This window comes from Falco cherrug, chromosome 2 (genome assembly GCF_023634085.1).
Source record: "Falco cherrug isolate bFalChe1 chromosome 2, bFalChe1.pri, whole genome shotgun sequence".
Lineage (NCBI taxonomy): Eukaryota > Metazoa > Chordata > Aves > Falconiformes > Falconidae > Falco > Falco cherrug.
Window position 1 is genome coordinate 61,413,273 of NC_073698.1, and position 27,355 is coordinate 61,440,627.

General features: G+C 41.9%; 1 protein-coding gene across 1 annotated transcript in view; it reads right to left on the reverse strand.

Annotated features, from left to right (window-relative positions):
- Window positions 1-27,127, reverse strand: part of EFNB2 (ephrin B2) — a 46,111-nt gene extending 18,984 nt beyond the window's left edge. Inside the window, exons 1-2 of the mRNA XM_005440938.4 lie at window positions 25,948-27,127; window positions 4,192-4,475 (exon numbers count right to left, since the gene is read on the reverse strand). Of these exons, the coding sequence (XP_005440995.2) occupies window positions 4,192-4,475; window positions 25,948-26,075 (412 nt within the window). The 5' untranslated portion in view covers window positions 26,076-27,127. The remainder of the gene's footprint in view (window positions 1-4,191; window positions 4,476-25,947) is intronic.
- Between the last annotated feature and the right edge of the window lie 228 nt (window positions 27,128-27,355).

Sequence of the window (27,355 nt, forward strand, 5' to 3'; positions counted from 1 at the left end):
TGAGAGAGGTACTAAAACAGTTGCACCACGACCCAAGTGCTTGCAGATCAATCTCCTAGCACTGAGAAGATACTCATTGCTCATTCTGAGCAGTCCACAACAGCAGACAAATATACTCCATTCCCTAACCATGCAAAGACATAAAAAGACTTTTTAATGCAAACATCAGAGTTGCAAATCTGCATACCCTTCTTCTGCTTAACTTTGCGCTTTGCACAGATATTTATGTTGTTGGGCATGATGTATCTTCCTTCATGCATCTGAGTAAGGATTTCCTCAGAGACTTATGTTAGCTAAATGGTCATATATTTTAGGATAATCTAACATTAATACTTCTGAGATCTCAAGTACAGTTGACCTTCTCCCATTCTGCTGAAAAGAAATCAGGTAACCACAGGAAAATGAATCTATTAATTTCCCAGGAACCAAAAACTGATGATGGCAAAGAAAAGAAAAGCAAGGACACTCTGTTAGATCATTTGTTGTTTGCTTTCACAATACCATTCACTATGGTCTTTCCAAGTACTGCTGTTCATGGAATTAACTCTTTGGATCCTGATACTCCTACAGAGCAGTACCTTGCCAAGAAATACATAGATTATTTTTGGATTAAAATACCATTAAATGTGAAAACAGGTATGAGAAGCTCATCTACATTTTACTTTTTTAAAGAATTCTGAACTGTGGAATGAGAAAAGTTGCATCTTTTATATGCTTAGACCTAGGGAAGTACTGAGTAGAAAAGATCTTCGGTTATACCTATCATGAATACATATGAATGTTATAAAAATTATGGCTTCAAGAATTCCTGTACAATCACATTTCCCTAAAGATACACAGGGTTCAGGAAGCTGCTTCATCCTGTGTTACAGCTCCTCCTCCCAAAATTACTAACCCCCTAATCTTAATAGAGATTTTACTGTTTAATACAGCTCCACAAACCACATACTATTACCTTAGAAAAACAAAACATGTTTCCAAATAATAGCAGGATGATAAAGGTAGATGATGATGCACAAAACATTTAAAGGACTGACAACAGCCTGCCAGCATAAACAGCGTGAGACTGGTCTGTAGACAGAGCCATAGCAAGCACTGCAAAGACACTGGGCTCAGTAAACTCTTCTGACAGGTTTGTTTGATGCCCCTTAGTTGAGGGAATTCAAGATCCTAAAATACTTCAAAAGCAAAAGCTGGCACATAAAATGCATTGTCTTCACTTCATAGCTCTCCCACCCCCTAAAAAACCCAACAAATCAAGAAAAACCCAAAACTCCCAAACAAATAGAAAAGAAAAAGGAAAAAGGAAAAGGAAAAAGAAGAAGAAAAGGAAGAAAAAAGGAAGAAAAAAAAAAGAAGAAAAGGAGAAGAAGAAGGAGAAGGAGAAGGAGAAGGACAAGGAAAAGGAAAAGGAAAAGGACAGAGCAGTATTGGAGTCAGCTCACTGCATTCCTCTTTTGGGCCCAAGCACACCTGTTAAATTACAGGTTTAGCAATAGGGATATACGCAAATTATCTACAGCCTGATTTGCGTACATGATTAAGATGTATTATATTACTTATAAAAATGTCAGTAAACGTCCTGACTACCAGAAACTGCATCTGACGAGGCTGTGTCAGGTCACAAGCTTTTGAACACAAACTGTTAAAATCCTATCTAGCTCCAGTATCCCTGCAAAACGGTGTCCTAGCTGAGCCCTGGCCTAGTTTTCTACCCCGCTTAAGTGTTTCTGAGACCAACATCACTGAGTTCATTGTTTTCCCCCTGAATGGTAGAAAAGCGAGAGTTTTAGCTTCAGGATGGCTGGGTTTTCAGGGTTGGGGTTCTTTTGGTCCAACCTATTAAAATGTATGGGTACCCCTGCTGCAGCTCAGTTAGTATGCTAGCAATATAACGATAAATTTGCCATTTGTTTATGCCAGAATGAGCAGGGAAAGTAATATCCTAAGACACTCCGTTATTACTGGAAGGCCAGTGTGATTTTTGAGGCATTAGGCTGTAGACTGAGCAAGTTCTTTCAACCAAACCCCACTGTAATCTTCCAGGAAATGCAACGTCTATTATGTCTTACTGCTATAATGAAATAATTATACAAAACTAATGAAAATGAGACATATTTAATAATTCTTTGGGTAAACCCATGAAATAGATATGACAGAATTGACAGGGTATCAGAAAGCTCCATTTGTGCCCATAATTTTCAGCTGATAATTGCAGCCATTCGTTCCACTACAGCTGGTTCGCTGTGGATGTTTTTAAAAGCAGCACTAAATACTGAACATACTTCATCATTAAAGCCCATTATTTGAGCGTGGTCATTTTTATGCTACACATTTTCACTGGAGTTACAGACAGCTATCTCTCAACATCTAATCTTGCAGCTTTTACCCTAGTAAATCTCACTGGATTTCAGTGGGAAGTTTGTCAAATTTAAATGCTGTGTAAGTGCGGTCAGGTTTTTCTATATCCCCTTGACTAAACAGAGAAAGCACCTATATTAAGTGATCATTTTGTCAAACCTTAAAATCCAAAAAATGTTATTTTGTATCTCCCATAACGGTTATTTATTATTTTCTGTATTTAATGTTTAATACAGAGAATTCTTAGATATTTCCTGTGACATACAACTTGTTTTATACACAGTGTGTACCGCTATGGATATAACTGGGAAGTACGCATTAACTTATATTAAATGTATTTCCATGTCCATTCTAAAAGTACTTGCTCAGGGCACCTGTAAAATTACCAGTATTTTTAACTAAAAAAAAATGAAGAAACATTTAGAGTGGCAGACATTACATAAAATAGTTATCAGCCTTCCTATTTTCAAGGAGGTGGCAGAAATGTGTTTGGGGACAAATTTTTTAGAAGGGCCTGCTGTGATAGGACAAAGGATAATGGTTTTAAACTAAAAGCCAGCAGATTTAGACTAGATACTAGGAAGAAATGTTTTACAGTGACTGGTGAAACACTGAACAGGTTTGCCCAGAGAGGTGGTAGATGCCCCCACCCCTGGAAACATTCAAGGTCCAAGTTGGATGGGGCTCTGAGCAACCTGATCAAGTTGAAGATGATCCTGCTCACGGCAAGGGGGTGGACTAGATGACCTTTAACGGTCCCTTTCAACCCAAACTACTCTACGATGATTCTATCGTTCTATGAAATAAGACACACCAGTATGTTACTTCCTTTAACTGCAGAAAAGCCCACGCACAGAATTTGTCCATCTCCTACTAACTGATGATCCTTGTTCAAGACTTCAGAAGTTCCCATGGGGCTAAATGAGATCTGCAGGCCATAATATTACAATGATAAAACCTAAACTAATGTAAATTGTTGTTGTACTGCTGAGATGTCTGCTTATGCTAACTCCTGATTCACATAATTAACTTCACATGTCATAAGTAATTTGAATCACTAAACATAGCAGTTACCTCCAGACTTGCTTTCAGCCATAAGTCCCTGATCAGACTAAAACTCACACAAAGTTTATATTGTTGGACACAGGCCTGTGTCATGCACATTCTTTTTACAAGTCCAGGACCATGAAAAAGGAGGAAATTCAAGATCATGCTAGTCCAGGTTTTGCCCAAGAACCCTGCTAGCTACTGTATGGACACAGTAGGTATGTATTGTGGCTAGGCATGCTGAACTAGAGCCTACCAATAACCCTTGTGGGCAAATTACACTGTCAAAGTTGGCACCAAAGTGGCCAAAAGGTGTTTCCTGCGAGAATCCCTGGACTACTTGGAGCAATGGCCAGCCGTCTCACGTAGGATGCCTCAGCTCAGAATGGCCAGGCCACTCTACTCCTACTCCTGGCGTAAGAGCACCCGAAGGCAAGGCCAATATCATGGCACATCACCAGCTATGAGCAGGAAACATCATGGTTCAGCTGCATGCAACTTTCAATGAGAATACAGACCACTAAACAGTGAACAGGAGGAGAAGCCCTTTACAGGCACAGAAGTACAATCTAACTTGGTTTACACAAACCAAGGAAAAAAAGAGACAGACACCCCATAGAAGCCACGAATAATGCTGAAAACATGCTGGCAAGAAAATATCTTCAGAGGAAACAATACAAACCTATTCACATTCTTCTTAGCTTGCCGATCATGTACAAGACAACATACAAAAGAACAAACAATTATATTTAAAAGAATGAACAACTGAAATTTTGAACTTACATATGACGTAATAATCTTTGTTCTTCTGAAATTCCAGGCCCCAGAGATTAGGACTGAACTCTTGAAACTTGATGGTAAACTTAACGTCTTGATCTGGCTTGGCACAGTTGAGTAGAGGTGTATTGTCCTTTTTAATAGCACAGCTATCTGCTTGGTCTTTATCAACCATGTAGACCTTATAATATTCATACTGGCCAACAGTTTTAGAGTCCACCTTTGGGCATATAATATCCAGTTTGTCTCCTATTTGTGGATATAGTACCAATCCTTGTCCAGGAAGGAATCTAAAATGGGAGGGGGGGTGGGTGGGGTGGGGGTGGGAAGGGAAGAAGAAAAAAGAGACAGAGGGGAAAAAAAAAAGGGAAAATGTGAGACACTTGATAAAATCTCACCCAGAAAAGCAGCAACTGCAGTGGACAGAAAGAAACAAATGCATAGTTTCAAAAAACAAAATAACAGACAGAGCAAACCCGATCTTAATAGTTTGGGCCTGGCTCGATTTAATATCAACAAGAAATATCAACAAGATGTTTATTTACATCTGGAAATTACAGATGGATTGAGTCTTACAGTCCTTATCCCAGTTTTGGGAACTCTAGTATATTTTACGTCTCTCTGGCAGGCACTACTGTTTCTTCCACATTTGGCCATTTACAGCAGCGAGTATGTCTGGCGGGCTACAATCCTGTTTTGCTGCTTTGGTAACATTTCTACTATTCTTGCACATATTTTGCTTATTTTGGACATGGGAGAATGACAAGAATAATCCTTCAAAGCCCCTGATCAACCACGTGGAAAAGGAAACAACTTAGACTTCAAGAGTTAACAACATACTGTAAATGCTGATTGATATTACAAGACAAAGGAACATCTGTCACTCACCAGGATGATGCTTATAGACCTGGAGTGAAGAGAGATCTACCTGACCCAAGGATCACACATGCTTCTGATACAACACTTTTCCAAGACAGTGCAACTGCTACACTATGATTTCTCCTCTTCATAAACTCCACCACTGCTGTCATTATTTTAGCTCTTTTTTTAATTTCTTGAGCTGCAAGTGAAACACGGGTATGCTTTTGCCTTAGCGTAGATGAAGACTTCTTACACAAACCGGCTGCGAGCTTAAACCTTTGGGGTTAGCCTCAATATTGTATCTTTCCTACTCGTACTAATTAAACAGCCAAACTTCACCACTTCTTCACAAAGAAAAATATAAATAATTACTTATAGTATTGATTCATCCACAAAATGAGGAGCCTTGTTCTCACAAGGACAAAAGCCACAGCAGGTTTGTTTGTTTCTTTCTCCATGATATATTTGCTCCAATTAAGGCCAAGAAGTGCGTGTTTTAGAACTACAGCCAACACAACATCCTCGAATGCACAGACCTGAAAGACTGACTTTCTTTACTCTTTCTCCTGCCTGCCAGCCTTTTCCAAAGGTCTTCCTTAATGGAGAATCGGCCTGAAAAACTGACTGAAACAATTGCTGCCTAATGAACACCCTTCTCCAAGTGCTCGCATTTAAACAGCACTCGTAGTAAATCCAGCTTATTCACAGGCAGCCTTCCCGGAAACTGTAGAGCATTAAGACTCAAGCAGAACAAAGTTGCAGGCGTCCTCCAGCCCCCAGCTTGGCTGAAGGAGCCCACCAACATGTAGTACTGCTGCAGGAGAACTTACTAAGTTAGAGAAAAGAATGATGCGACACCCCAAATTTCAGATCCATCATTTACAACTGCTTTTTCCCACACAATGCAAGTTTATGATCTGTGCTAATTAAGCAGGAATATTTTCACTCACAAAGCCTGTGTAAGAATTATATTTGTTGTGAAGCAGCACGTAGCAGGACAAAGACATGTAATTACAGATTTAGGGAGAAAGAACAATGAAATGTTATGGCAAGAAAAGCGACTGTTGATGTATAAATCACTGCACTCTTTTGTGTCATGCAGTGCAATTTCCAGACTACAGAAATTAAGCTTGGCCACAGCTGTCCAAATTGAGATGCACTGGAGATGGGGCGAAGCTGCACCTCCTCCTCCAGTTTTCGGACATGCCACAGGAATGCAGTGACCACCTCCCAAAAGCCGAAATGGCAAAACAAATGGAAAGGTGGAAATGCATCCTCCTCGGCATCACTGGCCTGGTGAGGCGTGACTGAGGGAGAAGCCAGCTCCGCAAGGGCGCCAAGAGAATGGAGGGGAGGAAGAGACCCAGCAAATGTTCCCAGGGAGCAGCATGGATCCTGACTCAAACTCTCCTCGGGGATTGACTTTGACCAGGCAAAAGCAAATGGAGTTTCTGAGCTAACCTCCATTACCTGTGACTGACTTTACCACCTCGTCTCACCACAGCCCCATTTCACTTTGCTTCTGTGCAGCAGTGTTGTACGAGAAAGATGAAAATTACTTGTATTCCCCCATCTGCAAGCCAGGACAAAGGCTGGTCACTCTGTGACACCATGGCTGCAAATACTTGTTCTTGCTAGTAATTCTTCTTCACATAATGGGAATATGTAATATGAAACACATGAGATTTCAGAGGACCGGATCTTTGTTTTTAAATTAATTGATTTACATTCCCATGCATAACAAATATGAAATTAGTAAGGTTAGAAACATGCACCTGTCTGTCATTACCAGTAATATGACCTAAAAGCTGCCCTGAAAAACAAAACCCCCTGATTCTCATTGTAGCTTCTGTATATATATATATATGGATGTAATGAAGCAGCAGCAGTATACATTCTCCATGCAAACTCCAAGTACAAACAAGTTGAGTTCAGAGATGGCATGCCAGGCAACCCTCAGGAACAGCTACTGGAAAGAAAGCACACTTGTGTGCCTTGGTTAAGTAGCCAGGAATTGTCCCATAAAAGGTAGAGGACAGAACCACCCCCCAACAGACAGCTAAAACTATGTTTTACAAGAGCTTTAAACCAATGCACTCGTTAAGACTTTATGGCAGAGGAATATTCTTGCTATGGCTCTAATGTCTGTACAGTTTTAGAACTAAACTCGGTAAATCTCCTTCCACTTGAGTTTCTGAACTTGTAAGATCTAATGCTGATGGGATTAGTAAAGAAAAAAGGCTGAAAATGAAAGGATTAATCCGAGAACTTGATTGTATTGAAATTTTTTCCACAGTTTGCAGTTTTGATCATGACCTTTGCGAGAAAGATATTTTTCCAATTTACTTTCCTTATTTTCTTACAACAATAAAGCCCAAATATGGATGAAGAGAATAAGAAAGTTTCCCCTCATGCATTTCAGTTTGACCACAAAACTTACAGCGGCTGATGAGTAGCAGGCATGATTATTATCCCTACATTTGGGTAATACTTTTGCTACTGTGTTTTCATAAAGACTTTAAATAAATCATTTGCCGGGTACTAAGCATTTTCTGAAGCTATTTACTAAGTGTCAGGAGAATTAAGGCTACTGTTTTATGATCCTATTTTTCAAAAACTTGTATCTAAAAAAAAGAAAAGGACAATGCACATTCAGCCTTGATAGAGGTTAACAAAAACTTCAGGATTAATCCTGAATCTTTCTTCCTGCAAGTGCTGATGTAGCCTTAAGCATTCTGGGGTAGCATCCACACTTACGAAACGTTTGCAGGATGGAATCTGTAAAACAAGTTGATGAACTGGCTTTAGAAGTCTGATCAGAATGTGCCTTCAACTAACTAAAAAACTTCCCCCGCCCTGAACAGAAATATAATAAAAGATGGAGCAAGAGGTTTTCAGAATCCTGTGACTGATTCCAAGGAAGCTGCGTTACTCCAATAGCTGGCTGGGACAGTGACATGCTCTTCTTGAGCAGCCAGGATAGCGACAGCACTGGAACCACTGCTTTCTATAAAAACCCAACTTTCTAACTTTCTGCTTTCCATCTCTATATGTTCTTTAGTGGGAAACCTACATACCACTACAGGTCCCTGTACCCCGTACAGAAAATTAGGAGAAAAGCTGAGCAAATTTTCCCATACATTTCTGCCAGCAGTCAGATATAGTGAGATTAGAGCATTCAAAGTATCTTGGTCACAATTAATAATCCTATTGCTCACTGTGAGAAAGCACATAAAAGTATATTAAGTACAGTAAAAGCTGTATGATGAAATTCATGCACTTTCTGTCTGGCACTTTTGGATACAGATGGCATTTTTACTGTCACCCCAAAACTGGTGTACTGTGGCAACACTTGACATCTGTGCAAACCCATGGATGTGAATCCCTCCCACATGGCCAACTAGTCATGCAGCTTATCAAATAACAGCAACATGCAGAGTTCCCAAACCTTTTTAAAAGTATTGTATTAGACCAAAAAGTCACGTGACACGTGAACAGAAAATAGGAACAGAATATTCCATTCCTCATTCCCACCAATGTTAGAATAATTTTCTGTATCACACTTATTTTAAGGCCAAATAATTCCTGGCACTAATGTACTAATGTAGGCCAAAGTCCTAGAGAAGTTAAACTTGGATTTTGAAATTTTACAAAAAATAAAATTCGTATTATGCAGTTTCCAACTAACTTCTTAAGAATCTACTTCCTGTTTAAAGAAACTTAGCAAATTCAACCTTATTGAATTATAAAGTTTTCCTTAATGATAACCATTCAAACCTGCCTAATTTCATTATATTAAATTCTCAAAAAAACCCAACTTTACCTGTCAGCACTTTTGCACTGAGAATATTTTACTATTCCTTACCAGTCACGTCTGAAATTGTAAAATTATCTACAGATAAAATTCTTAGCGAAATACATTCTTACTTTGTTAATCAGTATTGACTGATGTAACAATCTGTTGTCACGCTCTTCCCAACTTGCAAAACTATATACATATACACACATACTATAAATATATATATGCACACTTAGCTTTAACTATATCCTAGTAATTATTAAATAAATGCTATTTTAGAAAGCGTGTTAGTACTTGTGGCAAGTCTTGTATATTTAACCGGGGAAACAGTGCCAAATTTCTCTGCTTTAATACCTTACCTGAACTAATTGGTGTAGGCAGTTAGCTTTAAATTAATGTAACAAAAATAACCCTAAAAATGCAAACAATCAAGAATGCTTCTTAAAATGCAGCCTGAAACCTTCTGTTGGGGAATCCTACCCACTTAACTTTATGAAGTTTAACTACCAGCCTGACTATAAAGTTATTCATTGAAAAGTTTTATTAAGGAAATGTCATGAATACTAATAACACAGTATGTTAGTCCGTTACTTGTACAAGTGCAAACTGAAACAGAATACAGAATAGCATTCCATGTACAAGCCCTTACTGTTTAGAAGAAACTGTTATTAAAAAGTACACATATTCATCATCTGGCTTTTGAAACAACATTCGTATTTTGAAAATCATTTTGTCTACAGGAGAAGTGATTAAGCAAGGCAAAAGTCCTACCAGCTTGATGCAAAGCACAAAAGTTCCAGGAAAAGGTCTTAGTGATTTCAGTGAAGTAGCAGTGGGCTGTTCACAGCCTGCTGAATGAGATGAAAACCAGTTTACTGATTCCTTTGAACTGAGTAAAATCCCAAAACATAGACCACAGACTTCTGTAAGAGTCCTGTGTGCCACACAGTTTTCACATTAGTTTCTGTCATAACCATCATCATATAAAAACCATGTGGAGATAAGGGATACACCCAGCTGTAAACCTGAAATGATTTTTTTGCAGAACCAGTGATATTACAGGACTGATCTCACTCAAGTTTAAATAGATTAAGTGAATGTGAATTCAGTCAGAAGAGGATCAGTAACTGCCATGGAATGGACAGAAAAACAAGCTTCATCAAAAAAGATTGATGTGGAGTCGCTGTCTCAAAATGGGTACAGAATTTGGTTAAAAAGAAAGGCACTACTCTTACATGACGTCTGTGCAAGAAAAATTACCACAGTGTGACACAGCAAGATGACAAGACTGGCTTTATACACAGACTAGCAAATGAAACTTTCAAAACGAAAGTAGTATAGCATTTCATATTATTAAAATTCTTTTAAGTGAGTTTTGGAACCTCTTTTTCTTTGCCAGTGGAGGATTATTAAATCATTTTAATACTATAACAATTTTCTACAGAACATGCTAAATAGGGTTGGTTTTGAATTTAAATAAAATTTAAGTTTAATCTGCTGACCTTATTTATATGTAACATTTTTCCACGCAGTTAATTAAACTATTCATGTAAGCAATGGTTACTGGCATTAACAGGACTTGTAGGGTAGAAACTAAATGGAATTCAAACAAATAAATAAACAAATACATTCATGCTCATCCCTTAATGGTAAGTACCACATTATACACAGCCAAATTATAAAACACCGTAACACAAGTTTCTAAAGCTTCACTCTTGTATTTCTCACCTCCATTGGAAGGAAAGAACCTCTTTTTGGGGCTCAGGCTCCCCTGCAATAAAAAGTGCAGCAAGCCCATAAATTCTTTGAAACAGTGCCTGAAACTGTAGCTAATCTCCATCCTGGAGTTTGTGGTACCTCCTTGTCCTCCTCCTTCCTCACCGCCAAAGGAGCCCACCTTCTTTCAGACTACCTGGTGGAAATGCTTGCAGTGCGCTGAAAAGAGGAATGGTCAAGGGTTTATTTTGTTTTAATCACCACCCTGGACACAAAATGGTAGTGATGCCACCATTTTGTGTGTCTCAAGTAGCCATGCAAATGGATGCCACCGTTCTTGGTGCCTTTTCCTGGACCTGCTCTTACTAGAATTGTTACTTCCATTAACTTCAGTAGGGCATGACAATGCAATACATTTATAACTGAAATCTTCATAACCTACACAAGAATATTCTGCAGCACGATTATGGATTCTCAAAATTTTAAGGGGACAGAGAATGAGGAGCATGTATGAAATTTTAGCTGTTTCATTTATCATATCATCTCACTACCTTTGGCAAAATACAAGAGGAAATCATTTAAAATATAACACAGGATTTCTAATAGGCGTAAAATAAGGATGGGTTCAGAATGCATACACACTATCCCAAAGAAAACATTTTTTTTGCATGGACCTGCAGGATTTGACAGTCAAATCACATCACAGTCCTAAAGGCACGGAGTTTCCACTGCATATAGAGCCACCCACAGACACCATCCCTCTTAAAATACACCAGAAAATGCCCTGACTAGTCTCCTAGAAAGATGTGTCACGAGTTTCCTTCACCAAGTAACTCGCATGACTATTGCTGTTGCAGAAGCACAGACACCCACTTCCTCACTCCCTTCAGCTTATGATGGTTCACAAGTCTAAAAGGTGCCTTGCACTCTAGAGAGCACAAAACCTGCAGCTAAGATATATTTGGCAAGAACCATACCCCTTTTGCCCTTGATGTATGTGGAAGGTCACTTGCAACCCAGCACCAAACACATCTTATTGGAGACACTATCTAAAAGAAAATCTGGTTCCTTGAAAGCTGCGGTGTATGAGATTATGGATGTGATCTCATTTCACGGAAAAAGTAAATAAGCCAAAGGAGGTGCCACACTCTCCTTTGGGGCTACCCCAGCCCTGGGCTCTGGCAGAGGTAGCTGACTGCAACTCCCATCCAGAGGAAGGGTGGCATCTTGGGGTGACCACAGACTTGGGGGGTGCTGGCAGCCCCCTTTCCCAGCCCGGCGAGCAGCGGCAGTGCCCCACTTTCAGCCCCCCAGCGCGCAGCTGCCAGAAGAGTTTTGCTGTAAAACAGTGTATCTGTTTCAACTGGACGCCATTTCCACCTGCCAGAGACAGTTTAGTTTTGCTGGAAAGCTGCCCTTCCCCTCGCTGCTTGACTCTCACTCACAGAACAAAGAAAAAATACACACTTGCATAACTAAAACCTCCAGACCAAACTGTGCTTTACCCTTCCGTCCCCAACGTAAATCCAGGGTGCAAAAATGAACGTGCGGTTTTCCTCCCATAAAAGGGAAGCACAATTTCCTCTGCCTTAAAAACACCCTCTCAGAGAAAACACCGATATATTTTTTCCTCTACAATGGTAAACAAGATCTGGGTTTTTTGCACAAGAACGTGCAGCCTGGCTTAGAATATTTACCACACAGGTGGAGCTTGAAATGCTGAAAATGTGTACAATTTGATTTTTTACTAAAGCTGGCAAAGAATTTTTTTTTAAATAACAGATTTTATATTCAGTTTTCATGCGTGACATACATAAAGCATTATTAATAGCAATTAACTTTTTTGTATTATTGTGCTAGAAAGCAATTACTGTTCTGCTAGAAGTACTTAAAGCACTAGAGAATTCTGATCCATTTACTAAATCAATTCTGGTAACCACAAAAGAACCACTAATGTGCTTTAGGACAGGCTTCGCACTAAAGAGAAAAAAAAAAAAAAAGAAGATGGAGATGACCAATGTTCTATTTTAAAGTGTATTATATTAACATTTCATCAGCATTTACAGAAATATGAACCCTCACAACAGTGCTGGACTTACTCAGCTTCAGCAAACAGGGACTCACTCCTCAAATCATTGCTTACTCTCGTGCATAAGCATGGGAACACACACAGGCACATTCTCCTTTTTACTGCATTTCAGCAGAAACATGCTTTCTATATTGAGTTTAAAAACTGCAAGTGGCTGCAGTGGAGAGTAGCAGCCAATCTGTATAAACGGTTTATACTGAAGAATTTCTCAAAGGGAAAACACTCAGTAGGTGCATTGTAATTAGTTGCTCTTTCTAGTTACCTCTTGACAAATGATGCATGCGGGTCTGGATGAGAGCCCAACTCTTGACCCATGCCACCACTACACACTTTAGCACTTCAGGCAGAAACCCCTAGCCTCAGCATTCTTTTCATTTTGTTTTTTCAGAAACACAGTGCTGGTAATGCACAACATGAGAATCAGACATGATTAGCAAAGTTGGAATTCTTTCAGAAGTGCTTCGTATAGCTGCGTCCTAAATATATCCGAGGAAAGCTTCCTGCCTTCAATACCTTCCAAATATGTAGCATGTTTTGGGATTGGGTTAAAGGACAGAACATGGAAATACTCACAGCAAACACTGATCCCACAATGCTTAACAATATGCTTTGGTGACATTTGTAAGCCTTTCAAACAGAAGATATTAATGTGATTGTTATTTTAAATACAGAGGATTATAAGCCTACTGAGAAACGCAACTTTTGCCACAAGAAATACCTTTAAAAAATAAACATTTTTTTGGATAGCACTTTACTGCCCCCTTTTGCACTTTAACATTAGAACAGGTTTCAACATGAACATACCTCTGAGAAACATCGTGCTGTGAAGATACGGGGTAACACGACAGGGCTTCATGTTTACACACTAGCAGACTATCAGGCACTGTTTTGGGGACATCTTCCACTTGCCTACACTGTAAACAACTGAAACATCTAGCTTCATTGTCCCTAATCTTTCATGGAAGAGACCAGTAATGGATGGCAAATTACCATCTTCCATTTTAATCTGCATGTATATGGGCAACTGGGAAAGAATGGGATATTGCTGGTTAACACTAGTTGTCTCTAGAGATTTTCTAAAGCAAAGATCATGTGCAACTTGAATTTAGTTTTATTCATCAGGAAGAAAAGAATGACAAAGGGCTTCCCAGTCTGAGGCCACTCATGTGTTAGCAATCCCTTAACTGAAAGGATGGGTGTATCCTTCAGAAGAAAACTTAACAAACTGGCAGGCAAGGATATTTTCTTGAAAGGTGAAGACAAGAAGCCTAGACATTCAAATACCCTGCAAGCCTACAGGCACAAACCCGTTCTGCAACTCCACACTGCAATTACAGTCGGTACAGAATCCATGTATGTCTGTGTGTGTCCACATATATCTACAAAAGGTAATAAATCTATAGTCTAGTGGCCAGTTATTTACAAAATACTAATTCATTATGACAGAGCCAGAGGGGGACCCGTCCTGCCCCAGCCCTCAGCTTCCATTTGACAAAGTCCATGTGCTGCTGTGTACACTTATATTTAAACTTAATCCATTTTCCTCTGTCATCCTACAATTACAACACAAGTCACAATAATATTAAATTTCACTGCCTACAGCGTTGCACAATTGAACCATTACTGTAATGAAAACTGACGCCCTTTGATAGTAACACTGGTGTTTTCTCTCATTTGCTAGCCATGAAATACAGGAAGAGACCAATGTTGTTTTAATTAAAGAATTGTTGTTCAAAATATGCTACTGGGAATATTAAAGTAGTTCTTTGCTCTCACAGCAAAGATAATCTGGTATTTATATGGTTTGGATTTTTTTTTAAAAAAAGAAAAATAAAAAAAATCTGTGCCATGAATCCAGCGTAACACAAAACCAATGCCCTACTTGACTTGTGCTCACGGAGGCAGGGTGTGCCAAACCCAAGAAAGATGGCGCTTTATTGAAAAGATGCAGAGCATGGAACAGAAAGTCAAACCAAACCATGTGTGCTTCTTACCCAAGTCACTAAAGTCTTTGCTTTTAGAAAGCTAACAGAGAGCAGCTGGCATTTGCCAAAGAACTACTTTTCAAAAAGGGCACTGTAAATCACAAGAAATAAACAATAAAACCAGATTGTTCTATTGCTGTGCTACACTCAGCTCTTCTCCACCATTCCCATTACAAAAAAAAAAAAAATGTGTCTTATGTCAGCTGCAACAGAAGGATACCAACCAAAGTTTGCAGTCTTCCTTCTCTTAACTACAATTTGTTCACACCTGTATGGTCTTGTTCCAAGACATGCTCCCAGCAAAGTCTATAAAAGAGGGCGGAGACTGTCTTGTTACTTGATGAGACATTAATAATCAGCGATTGTATCTCAAATTCAAAGAAAAAATTCCAGCTGCTTTGCAGTTGTTAGAAAATATATTATTGCATACCATTTGCCTGCATAAGTAAACACTGGAAGTAGAACAAAAGTTGTTAACTCACAACTTTCAGGAAAAGTTATGCCAAATCAGTAACAGCATTGTATGACAGACCAAAACCTATTTTGGCAAATCAATGTTATGCAAAGATTTCCAGAATCCAGTTACAACTCTCTATCACTCCTATGCCACATCCTTTTTCTCTTTATATTGGAAAATACAGTTTTCAGGGGAGAGAAAATGACCTTGAGTAAAAATCCAAATGGGAGATCTAACATGAGCCTGCATTTGTGTCTCACAGTAAACCCAAGATTCAGCCACTCGCAAGTGCAGAGATCCTACATTCTTACCTTAAATACCAACTTTTCCAAAGTTTGACTGACTTGCAGAAGTAGAGTAGAACTGGGTTGGCCACTGCCACCTCCAAAGCAGTAGTAATATCAGATCTACCAAGAACCATCTTTTGTCCTGCTGCAGGTCTAAACCTCTCAAATTAAGCTAAACTGGCACTGTAGCCGTTTAAAAAGTGCTTTAAGGGTCCAGAAGTGCATTCAACGTGACAACAGACATCCCTGCCCTGGGTGGAAGACTCCATCAGGGCTTCAGCAGACAGCTAGGGACAGCATGAGCTCCACCCAGTCAGTTTTAACCTGCTGCTCTGTACCTGCAAGACACTGGCATTTCGTTCTGCCTCTACCAGATGGATGCTCAGCCTGTGCACCCACTGCAAGCTGCAAACTGTGTTATCCTTCAGGGGGGTGATCGGGACTCTTGGGAGCAGCCAGGTCACTCTCGGCAGTCAGTTGTCAGTGGAAATGTGCTGCTGGTATTACACTGAACTGCAAGCAAAAGCACAGAAAACTGTTCCAGCAGAGCTACCAATGCAGCCAGACCTCCAGGAGCAAAGCTGATGGACCCACTGGAGCTGTCCCAGCCAGCACATAGCACATACCCCTGGTGGGGCTACAGAGACTACTGGCAAGATATGTGGAAACTAAGACTCTTTGCAAACGCAGACAGGACTGTAGGTTCTGACATAATTTTCTGATATTGAAAAGAAATAATAATAATCATGAAGCTTCAGAGCTTTGTATTTGTCCAACCCCCAAAAACCTTTTCACTCTGGCCTTGACTCAATACCGCTCATGCTTAAATCTGTCCCGCTTCAGCAAAAATATTCAGCATTCAGCACATGCTCAACACGAGCTTTTCTGAATAAGGACAGTTTCCTGAGTCAGGCCCTAGGCGCACAGTGCAGTCTTGCTTGCCTTGGTGTCACACACCAATCCACAGAATGTAAAAGACTATGTAAGCAGTAAATTTATGAAGATTTGGGTTTTGTTTTTCTTCAAAAAGTGCCTGAAAACTGTCTGATAGAAGGAACAATGATTACCACTAAAAATCATCTCTTCTAAAATATTTATCAGGCATACTAATAACCTTGCCTGCCAATGTGACTTTCCCTGTTCAGCTATTCTACATAGCTTGGAAAAAGAAACCCCCAAAAAACCCTAAAGGTCAGGTGTTGTGCAGTGATTAAGTTAGACGGCTTCTGAACTAAACTGAACTTAATTAAACATTAAGAAAGCAACTGAAGTGTGGACAGCAAATGCTATGGGACTGCAAACCCTCAAAAGGAGTCAAGATATTCCCAACTCCAAATTTACACTTTTACCCAGTCAGGTATAGAAACCAACTGGTGCTCAGGCAGTAGGTAAGCAGATGGTGAGCACCAGCAAAAATGAAAATGTGAAACAATGCACCACTCGAAGAGTCAGAAGTGCAGTTTTGTGTGCTTTCACTAGTGCTCGCATAGGTTCCTTAAACAAACTGCTTCAAACTTGCAGAACATCAAAAGCCAGATGGGTCTTCCTGAATGAATCCACAGGCAAGGAGCCAGGATTCCCGTTCGCTGCAGAAATAGGCCTGGACTTGATTTCAGTCTTCTTAGCTCTGACAGGCTGGAGTCTGGCAGAACTCCCAATCCAAAATAAAATAGCATTCAATTGCAACTGGGCTTTAACTAACAGTAACAATAATAATAACAATACATTTTAAATCCCTCTTATTAGCTCAAACATGCACTTCCCTTTACAGTGCATTGTTCATCTTTCCCACCGTTGTTCTTTGGTTTGGGTATCTAAGTAAATGCACTATTAAAGCAAAAGCTAACAGAACAGTGATAAAAAATTTGCAGCATCACAGATTTTTCAGCCTAATGTATCATTCCACCATCTAACCTATTCTCCTGTGTAAGACAGGCCATAAAATTTCTAATTTTCTGTTGACGTGTAAAACTTGATTATGCTTTAAAGTCTACACAGCTCTGAATCCTACTAAATAAAAGTTTCGTAAATCCTGTTTTAGCTATTAACCACTAGACATTTCAAAAGAACACTATAGTAGAAACCCCATCCTATAGTTATGTATATGCCATACATTAGGAATGATTCACCTAGCAACATAATCCTCTACCAGCCTTTATCTTTTTTGGCTTGGAACCTATGTTTAAAACCAGAAGAAAGCACAGGCTAATACATCAAAGTTTAAATCAGCTGCATTATAATTATCATGCTGATACCGCAATAAACACAGGGTGTTGGCTGGCCAGGATTGCCAAAAAAGATAGAGGTACTGCTCTTATTTGCTGTCTTTGACAATGTATATAATCACATCAAAGGGAACTTCTCTGCATCACAGTTAACAGGGGGAAAAAAAAAATCTGTATGTTCTCCTTCCTTGAGTAAAATGATACATTTTGTTCATTATAAAAAATACAAAATTTTGCCTATAATGAAAAAACAATTATAATCTAAAGCCCTTGCAAGCTAATGTAATACTCACTGAAATCACTGGAGGTGTTTTCATGGAGTTGAAGAGGAGCTAGACAGAAGCCTTGAACATGTTTATCTACTTGCAAATACAAACATAAAATACTACATGACATTTTCAATTCTGCATTTAAGTCTGCTCGAAGACTTTTGAAAATCAGGCTAAGAGTAAACATGGATTCACAAGCACAAAACATAAGAAATAATTCAAAATGACACTGAAGACACTTCAAGTTTCAGGAATTTCTCTGTGCATGCTTTATGGTTTCAGGTTTTAAGACCTAACCGCCCTTGGGGGCGGCGGAGCAACGGGAACACTGTTTTTTGTTCTGCCATTTCGTTTTCATACTTAGCTTTCACGCTGAGTGCAATGTGCTTGTTTTCTCAAAGCCTCTCCAATGTTGGGGGCGGGGGGGGGGGGGGGGGGGAGTTGCTTTCCACCACCCCCCAGTTAGGGAACAGAAGTGCAAATCGCCAAAGCTCTGTGGTCTAATTCCATCTTCGAGTTAACATATGTCAGTAGAAACTATCTCAGGGGAGGGGAACCTGCAGAGGATTCTGTATGGGAACAAGGAGACCTGGCCGGCACTGCCAAGGATGCTGCACTGCCCAGGATGCGCTCCGTAAAGAATTACCCACTCCTTTCTGTGCCCTGCCAAACCTACCGAGCCTTATCTGGTACATTTCTGAAATGTGACATGACAGGCAGGTTCGAAAGCTAAATGTTGGATAATGGTGGGCAAACAAAGGACATCGGTTTTTGCATTATTTCTTTAATTACTTTAACCCTTGTTCGAACAGAAAGCATAGGGCCAGAGTAATTCAGCTTCTCTCTTTGTCATTTGCCTGCCATAAATATGCACCAGTCTGCATTTGAAAAGCTGAAGGAGGCCGCAAGCTTGCTGGACATTTATCATGCTCTGTTCCCTGTTAACAAGCAAATACTTTAGTTGAATGGCCCATTAGCAATCATTGTCAAATGCAGAATGCAAGGTGCTTGGATGTGACCAGCCTGTAAATTAGATGAGGGTGCCCTGCGCTTTTGAGAATTTCAGCAAATGAATTGGATCTTTTGATATAGATTTGCAAAGGTTAAGCTGCAAGAGAGGAAACGTATCTGAGCACTTCAGGCCCCGAATATTCTGCCAATCTGTTCAGCTCCCTATATGCACTTGTTTATTTTTCAGCTGTTAAATCACATCAGCAGCTTGACAGTTTTGGGTTTGGAGTTCCCTTTTCAGTCAGAACTTTAAGTATTCCATCTTACTATGGGGTAGGATAAGAATGATAAATTCAAGCATGTAATTAACATCTTTATATAAAAAAGAAAAAGGAAAAAGAAAAGGAAGAAAAAAACCCCACCAACAAACCAAACTTTAAAAGTGTCCGAGCCCCTGCCAAACAAACAGCATGAATTCCATTTTGCAGAGCTCATCCCAGGCTCATTCCCACTAAAGACACAACTGTTATTGTAGGCTTCAGTGTTTTTTCCCCCTTATGTCTAGACTCTGCCTAAGAAATGCAGAGTGCTTTCTTCCCCCCCCCAGGAGACAAATGAGCAGGCAATAAAGTAAATATTTCTCGTTTGAATCATACCCCTGATTTGCAATGTAATGCTGAGTTTAAGTTGTGGGTGTTTACGGTTGTCAGTTGGGTAGAAAAGCAAGTCTTAACTACTTTGAAGGCTCTTTAAAAGAAAAGGCAAGAAAAAAATGCAAGTAGCTGCACTAGGAGAGGTATTTCACTACCTTTACAGCTGCAGATCACTTAAATGACAAAACAATGGCTAAATTGTCTCCATGCTGAACTCAAGGGGCTGACAGCAAGCTCATCGCAATGAATTGGGGGGGGGGGGGGGGGGGGGCAGCGATAGGCAGATATTTAGCTCATTCATTACTGGATTTCAGCCTGCCTTTCGGAAATAAACACCACCTAGAGACTAAGCCAGATCAGTTTGGTTATCTGCAGCTTTATTGGTAAATAGGAATGGATGCTGGTTTGTTTGCGTTGGGTTTTTTTTCTTTTATATTTCCACAGATGGGAAACATAAGAGATGCTGAAGTATCACCTGGCCAAGGCACAGACAATGCAGCGTGTTTATCTACACTGCTCCCATGGAGTGCGAGATGGAGACCACAGCCTGAAACACAGCTGAAATCAAAAGGTCTCTGTTTTCTTTCCAGATAACCCCAGTCCTACCTATTCCCTCTGCTCTCTGTTCCCTGCCAGCATGCTCCTGCCCGAAGCCCAAATAGATTAAGGCAACAAACCCCAAGTGCAACTAATTCTTCAGAGAGGCTGCTGCTAGGGCAGGAGTTAAAAAGGAAAATCTTCCACACCTAACAATTGCAGCCATCTTAAGTTTTAATCGGTCCCCATCTCGGCAGAAAGCAGTAAATGAAATCTATCTTTACCATATTATACGCCACCAATGAGCAAGAACTGAGCAGCTTTTCTTTACTGCTTTAACCATCCCAAGCCACAAGTAGGCTTTTCATACTTTCTAATCCCAGCCCCCAAGTTTTGTGCAGTTCTCACATAATACCTTACAGCCCCGAGCAAGGCCCTTAGTTTCTAACACCCCTTTCAGAGACGTGTCATTTCTAACATCAAGCCAATCTATATGTTGCCATGGCATCACCCTTTATCTACCTTCACATCTTATGAACTGCATGGATTTACCACATTATTTTTATCTGAAAGACAGAAAATGGTGGTTTTATTGCCATACAATCAGATTACTGCTGCTAGTTTCTCTATGCCTTTTTACCATACTTCAATCAAAAGGGATCAGTTTCTTTATACTCTGCCCTTGATTTACATTACATCTGTAAAGACCTAGTCTGGGTTGTAATCCCCTTATTAACTATGACCAGGGTTGATTTGCCTAAAAATAAAAGCAAATTGTGTCAGACCTTTTCACTTTGTTTTTGATTCGGAACTACAAAATGGATTACTAAAGAAATCTTCAGAGTTCACACGGCTGGTATAGCACTGAATTTAAAATGAGAATTAAACAAGTTAAACATGGGAGCTGTGTCAACGGTTTACATTTTCCATCATGGGAGAAAGGCTGAACTGCGTTTGTCTTTGTGTTCTCTGGCTTTAAAGAGACAATGAAGCCACAGGAGTTTTTCCAAGCTCTTCTAACACTGTCCATTTGCCATCCTCCCTTCCTCTGCTTTTCATGCAGCACTACCCCCCCCCCCGCCCACAAAAAATAAATAATAAAAAAAAAAAAAAAAGAAAAAGAAACCCCACAACTCCTCTCACTCATGACAACAGCATTCTGGTTAAAAGTCTATATTCTGTGGCACTGCATATTTTAATCAAAATATTTCAAGCAGTTTAACATTCCTATTTAAGTTTCCACAACGCCTCACAAAGAATGAGCTCATAGGCAAATCCATGTAGATGTATGATAAATGACCAGAAAAACAGGTTTCTTTATGTCAGCAACCAAGGCAGGTAGACATTAGGCCCACATGAATAACATTTTAATCCCTATTTTTTTCTCAGAAGAACACTTTCTTCTCATTTGCAACAAGCAATTTCAAGTACTGCAGGTTTGCACGACGACAAGACCAGACTCTAAAAATTTTTTTTTTAAAAAAATGCCCCAAAAGCAACCCTGGGTGTACAGGGCTGCAAGGCCTTGTCTTTCCCAGCATGTCACAGCAGTCACCTCAGGTCATCCGCTGACATCCCACTACAGGAACCTTGGCCGAATTTGAGATGATCCCCAGTGTCACACCTAAAGCAATGTTATCTCCTTTCAATAAAACGGAGGGGGGGGGGGGGGGGGGGGATGGCAGGAGGCATTCTTGTGTGCGTGGGAAGAGGGAGAACTTAAGTGATTTTAGCTTGACTTTTAGCCACTGCCTTTCTAAAGGCCATTACTTCATTAAACAAAGTGAAATAACATCACACAGCTTACAGATAACATGCTTTAAGATAACTACTATAAATAATATAGCAATTATACTCCGCATATAAAAGGCTGGAGAAAATAACCAGCTCAAGAATTCGGCCTTCAGTTTGCTCTGAATTAATTTTGCTAATTCACTTGTGCTTTGGAGACCTGGCTACGAACTCCAGAGATACCAAATGGACTGGAAGCCACCACTCACTCCTTGTATTAGCATGCCAAGTGTCAACAGCTATGTTTTGGGTACAATTTAGGAGCATGTGTTTAAATCATTTTAACCTTCCACTCCTGTTTCTTCAGCTTGAAGCTGTAATTGCTGAGGTCCCATGACACAGGACTCCCAAATAAATTCTTGTCTAGCTGAAAGGCTCCCAAACATGTTGTGAGATATCGTTTTAGCAAGCTCTTTGTGCTCCGGCTGGCTCGCTTGTCCTGTGAAACAACGGCTGTCCATTACCTACAGTTTATCATCCTGACAAAATGTGAGGAATGTGGATGTGAAAGCACTAACAATTCCACCCCTGGTGCTTTCTCCTTTTTTTCTCTCTATATTAAAACCGACAAGATTAACCCAAATGCAAACTGCAGAGCATAGTTCAAGGGGCTATTCAATCTGTAGTGAATGTGCATTTGTTTACCTACAAAAATAAGAATTCCAGATACAATGAGAAGCAGACTAGTCTATATGCTGCTGAATAGAACATTTAACAGGGTCATCAATTGCAGTTTATTTTATCAGTTTCTGACATGTTAACATTCATTCAGAGGCAGGCTGTGAAATATCCCATATATAACTGGTTATCAGAAGGAGAAAAAAACAGCTATATAATCTAACTTAATCAGTGTCAAAGGCACCACTTGTGAGGATAACCTTCCACATGTCACTAAGGAGAACCACTTTGCTCAGCAGCCTATAGCACACAGGGAACAGCGACACTTCAGACATTAGCAGTGGGTTTTTTGAATGAGATTTCTCCGCCATTTGACTGAAAGGTGCCCCATAACACTATGTGCCGTCCTGTGTGTCAAAGGCGGTGCTGAGCTTCACCTTGAGGTGAAACTGAGGTAATCCGTGCTATCTATAGACACTGTTTGTCTTGGCAGAAACAACACAGGCAGAAAGTCCTCCATTAAAAAGTGTCAACAGAAGTCAAGTCTACAGAATAATTTTCCTTGGTGTTTTCAAGATCATGAGATCTAAGGTTCTTCAGATGAGAAGTCTGTAAAGTCTAAAGTCACAAGCATAAGTTATTTAATGCATGTCATTTCAATTTTGTGATTTGGTGGAGGCAGTAAAAGCCAATCTCTAAAAAGGGGGTGGGGGTGGGGGGTGGCGCGGGACACAACAGGACCGGGACCTCCAGGGGAGGGAGCTCAGCGTTCATGTATCTACTGCGTGCCCTCAGCCCCAGCCACCTGCTAGAAAATTATAACCTCTTAAACTCAGTGCAAAACCAATTCAGTTTATACATTCACCTTAACCTAAAATTTATTATTTCATACTTTATATTAACCTGACTAACAACTTTGCCCAGCATTTAATTGCCTACCTGTTCAGCAGATTTATGTGTTGAAGCTTTCAATTGAGTTAAATGCACAGCTTCCCTGAATAAATTAACCAGCACCAAAGATAGTTATTATTTCAAACCTAGAAAGCACCTTTATTATTATATGATCCCCAGATCCATTCAGCAGCTTACTTCTCAAGCTAACATTCAGCTTGAATCCAGAGTGAGGACAACCTCATCTAAGGAGAAATTATTCCATATCCTTCGGGCAAACAATTGTGACAAGAATTAGTAAGAAATCCTGCTCTGAGAAGAGAAGCTGTCTCACCGGCAGCAATATCGGCAATGCATTTGTAAGCTTCCTCAAACCACGGGCCTCCAAGTGGCCTATAAATCACTAGCCCCAGCAATTGAAAAGAGTAATTTTAATAGTGTGCTTCTTCACTGTGGTGATTAAGCCTCAATGAATCACTCAGGAAAACTCAATTACATCAACAACACAACCTATTTTTAAGCGTGCATTAAGTTGAAAAAGTAATTAGATATTATCATTAGATCTACCATTAACAACATTCAAAGCTTTTTTGTAATCAAATAGTTTAGAATTAGCCAAATGGAAACACAACTTGTATTTGATAAAGGAAGCATATCCCCGGGCTCTGCAAGATGGGTTGAATTCAGCTGCTCGGATACTTTCATTTCACTGATGGCTAATAAAAGCTATCAAGGTAAGTTGAGAAAGGGAAAGCAGGTTGGGGCTGGCAGAGGAGAGGCCGCAGCAGCGGCTCTTCTGCATTGGAAGAGTGACCTCTGTAGGCATAACCCATCAGGGCTGGGTATCCGAAAGCCTTCCCCCTCCTCCCAGGCTGAGCCCAGCCCGCTTTCCCCCAGCACAGCAGGCCCACTAATGCAACGCAACCCCGGCTCGTAGCCTTTGACTTTCGAGAATTCAAACAGCATTATAAAGCCTGCTTTATAACCGGCCAGGTCTCTTTACTCTCAAATGTTACATGGTACCTCTCCTAAGCCGCAGGAAAGCTCTAGCTACACACACAGCGTCACAGAAGCGGAGCCACAGACTGGAGCTAAATTTGGTTTTATTTTGACTGGCTTCCCACCTGGCGCATATATAAAATGATCATTTGTCACACAATGTTAGGAATAAATACACTGAACTGAGCAAGTCCACAGCATTCCTGCCAGTTACTTTTCTTCCTTTTTTAAAAAAATGAAATATCAGAAAACTTTTCTGGGAAGGAGAGAGATACAGCAAATATGCCCATTATTGAAAAATACTGGCAGAAATCTGCAGCGCGCTTCTCCTTCAATGGAAACAACAGTAGGTAATGACTAATGTAACGCAAGGCTACTTGATAAACTTGAGACGCTGCTCCTGAATCAAACTTTGAAACCTTCAGCAGACTCCCGGAGATCCTGCCACCTACACAGAATTAATCCCTGATCCAGGAAATACTCCGTTCGTCCTCATCTCATCACCACCTAACATTTCCTCTAAAAAGTCCCCTGGGAACACAAGATGTGTACTTACTGGATTTAATGGGACATTCCAAATCCAATTAACAGAATGCATATGGTTTGCTTTTACGTACATAGAACTGAAGATATAGCACGAATTACAATAAATTGTTTTAACCCATTTCCGGTGCTGAACTCCCTGAACTCATTACAGACTGTTTCTTCCTATCGTGATCTTTCTTTTTCTAAACCAGTAGGTTTAATCACAAAAGTTCAAAGGATTTCACAACTGTGTAAGGCCAACTTATTTCGCTTGTCAAAAACAAAAGGGGACAAAAAGAGAAGTAGAATTAGGTTTTCATCACTGCCTCAGGTTTCCCTTTAAAAAGGGGGTCCACTTCCCCAAAATTTCGTCATCCCAGCAGCAGTAACTGTATATATAGGTTTAGGAAGTTGGGGTTTTTTTAAAGGATATGCCTCTATTTAAGAGCGTGCTTTGGTAGTGAAGTCCTGGGAACGCATGTACTTTGTTGCCTGGGTTTGTTAATGAAGCATGACACTAAATGGTTGTGTGATGGGTAATACTTAGTTCATTACTCACTGACATGTGCCTCGATACCATCAACTCCACAACCAAATTTAGCCCTGTTACAAGCAGATGTAACTTCGCTGGAGTCAATGGGATGAGTTTGCATCTGCAGACGGAGAAGCTGAAGAGTATCACCCCTTCCCGGCAGCCCAGCCCGGCCCGGCTCTGCCGCTGCTCCGGCCCCGGGGAGGCGGCGGCCCCGCGGCAGAGGAGCCCGGGCCCCGCCCGCAGGTTGCAGCCCGCTGCCGCCGCCCCGCTCCCACTCCACCGCCCCGTCCCGTCCCGCCGCCGCTCCCCCTCCCTCCCGGGACCCTCCCGCCGGGGGCACACGGCGGCGGCGCAGCTCCGCCGCGACACGGGCTGCCCACCCCGGGGAGGGCCGGATCCCGCCGCCAGCCCAGGCCGAAGACGCCGGCGGCCGCCGCTCGCCGTGTGCCCCCCGCCCCGTCCCCGCCGGCGGCCAGGCACCGCTCGCCCCCCCACCCCCCACCCCGCGCACCGCCGCGAAGGGCAGCGCCAGCCCCCGGGGGAGGCGGCGGGCGGGAGCGGGATGGAAACTTACTTGGGGTTGGAGGAATTCCAATATATGGGGTCTAAAACGATGGACCTCGCCAGCGCAGTTCTGCATAAAACCATCGCGACTCCCCAACAGTACTTCCAGGCGGAGGCGTCTCGCCTCCGCGCTGCCATGGTCGCAGGCGGCACCGAGTTCCTCCCCGGAGCCTCGCCAACTCCGCCGTGCGGCTCCCCCGCACCTGAGCAGCGACAGCAAAGTGGGTGCCCGGTATCCCAACAGCCGGGACGACTGATACGGAAGATGAAAAAAAAAAAAAATTAAAAATCACACGCGAAGGGTCGACGATGCACTCGGTGAGAGCTGCAAGCAGATCTACTGAGTCATGTACGCCACTCGCATATAGGAAATTCTCCTGCGAGGTAAGATCCAAGCTACCTCCGAAGTAACAAGAGCAATAACAAAAAAATGCAAACGCCTCAGTCCTTCCTCTTACTGGGGGTCTCCTGGCTGCCTTGGAAGATACCACTCAAATTGCCAACTCCCATCTGGATCCAGTGCGCCATACACGTTCACAGTGTCTACGGCTCGCGTGAAAATGAGTTTTAAAAAAAAAGGTAAAATAAATGGTGGTGAGAGAAATAAAGGGGTCGGGGGAAAGGGACACAGCTTCGGCAGGAGGCTCCTCCTGCGTGTCTCTCACTGCTCCCTGCAGTTTGCAATCCGCACAGGCACCAGCCCGGGCTGTTTGGGGGAGCTCGGAAGCAACCGCGAGTCAATAAATCCACTCCGAGAGTCAGCGCCCCCGGTCCCGGGGAGGCGCATCCGCAAGGCTCCGGCTTCCCCAGGGGCGCTGCTGTCCTTGTCGCTGGCAAAGACCCCGGAGCGGAGCAGGCGAAGAAAGAGGGGGAGAAAAAAAATTTTAAAATAAATTAAAAAACCCAACACAAACACAAAACGGGGGCGGACGGGGGTGGTCGCAGCGTCAAAACGTCCCTCACTCTCCCGTTGAGCGATCCGCAGTGCGCGCGGCGGCGGCAGGAGGAGGAGAACCGGGCGTGGGACTTGCGCCGCCGCGCAGCCCAGCGCGCAGGAGAGGGAAGGCAAAGCGGCGCCAGCCGCGGCCGTTCCCACCGCGGCGCCGTCAACCCGCGATGCCGACGATGATGCCCCTCCCGCTGCTGCCGCCGCGGCGAGTCCCCGGCGCAGGAGCGCGGCCGGCGGCAGCGCGCCGCCGTAGCCATATAAGCGCGGCCCCGCCGCCCCGCCGCCGCCGCTCATAGGGCCGCCGCCGGGCCGCCGCGCTGGTTGGGCGCTGCGCGTGTCACTTACCGCCGCGGCGGCGGGCGGGGCCGCGCCGAGCCCGGCCGAGCAGGGCCGGCAGGTAACACCCCCAGCCCCGGCCCCGCCGCGCCGCGGGCGGCCGCCGCCGGGCGAGGGCACGGCGCGCTCGCTC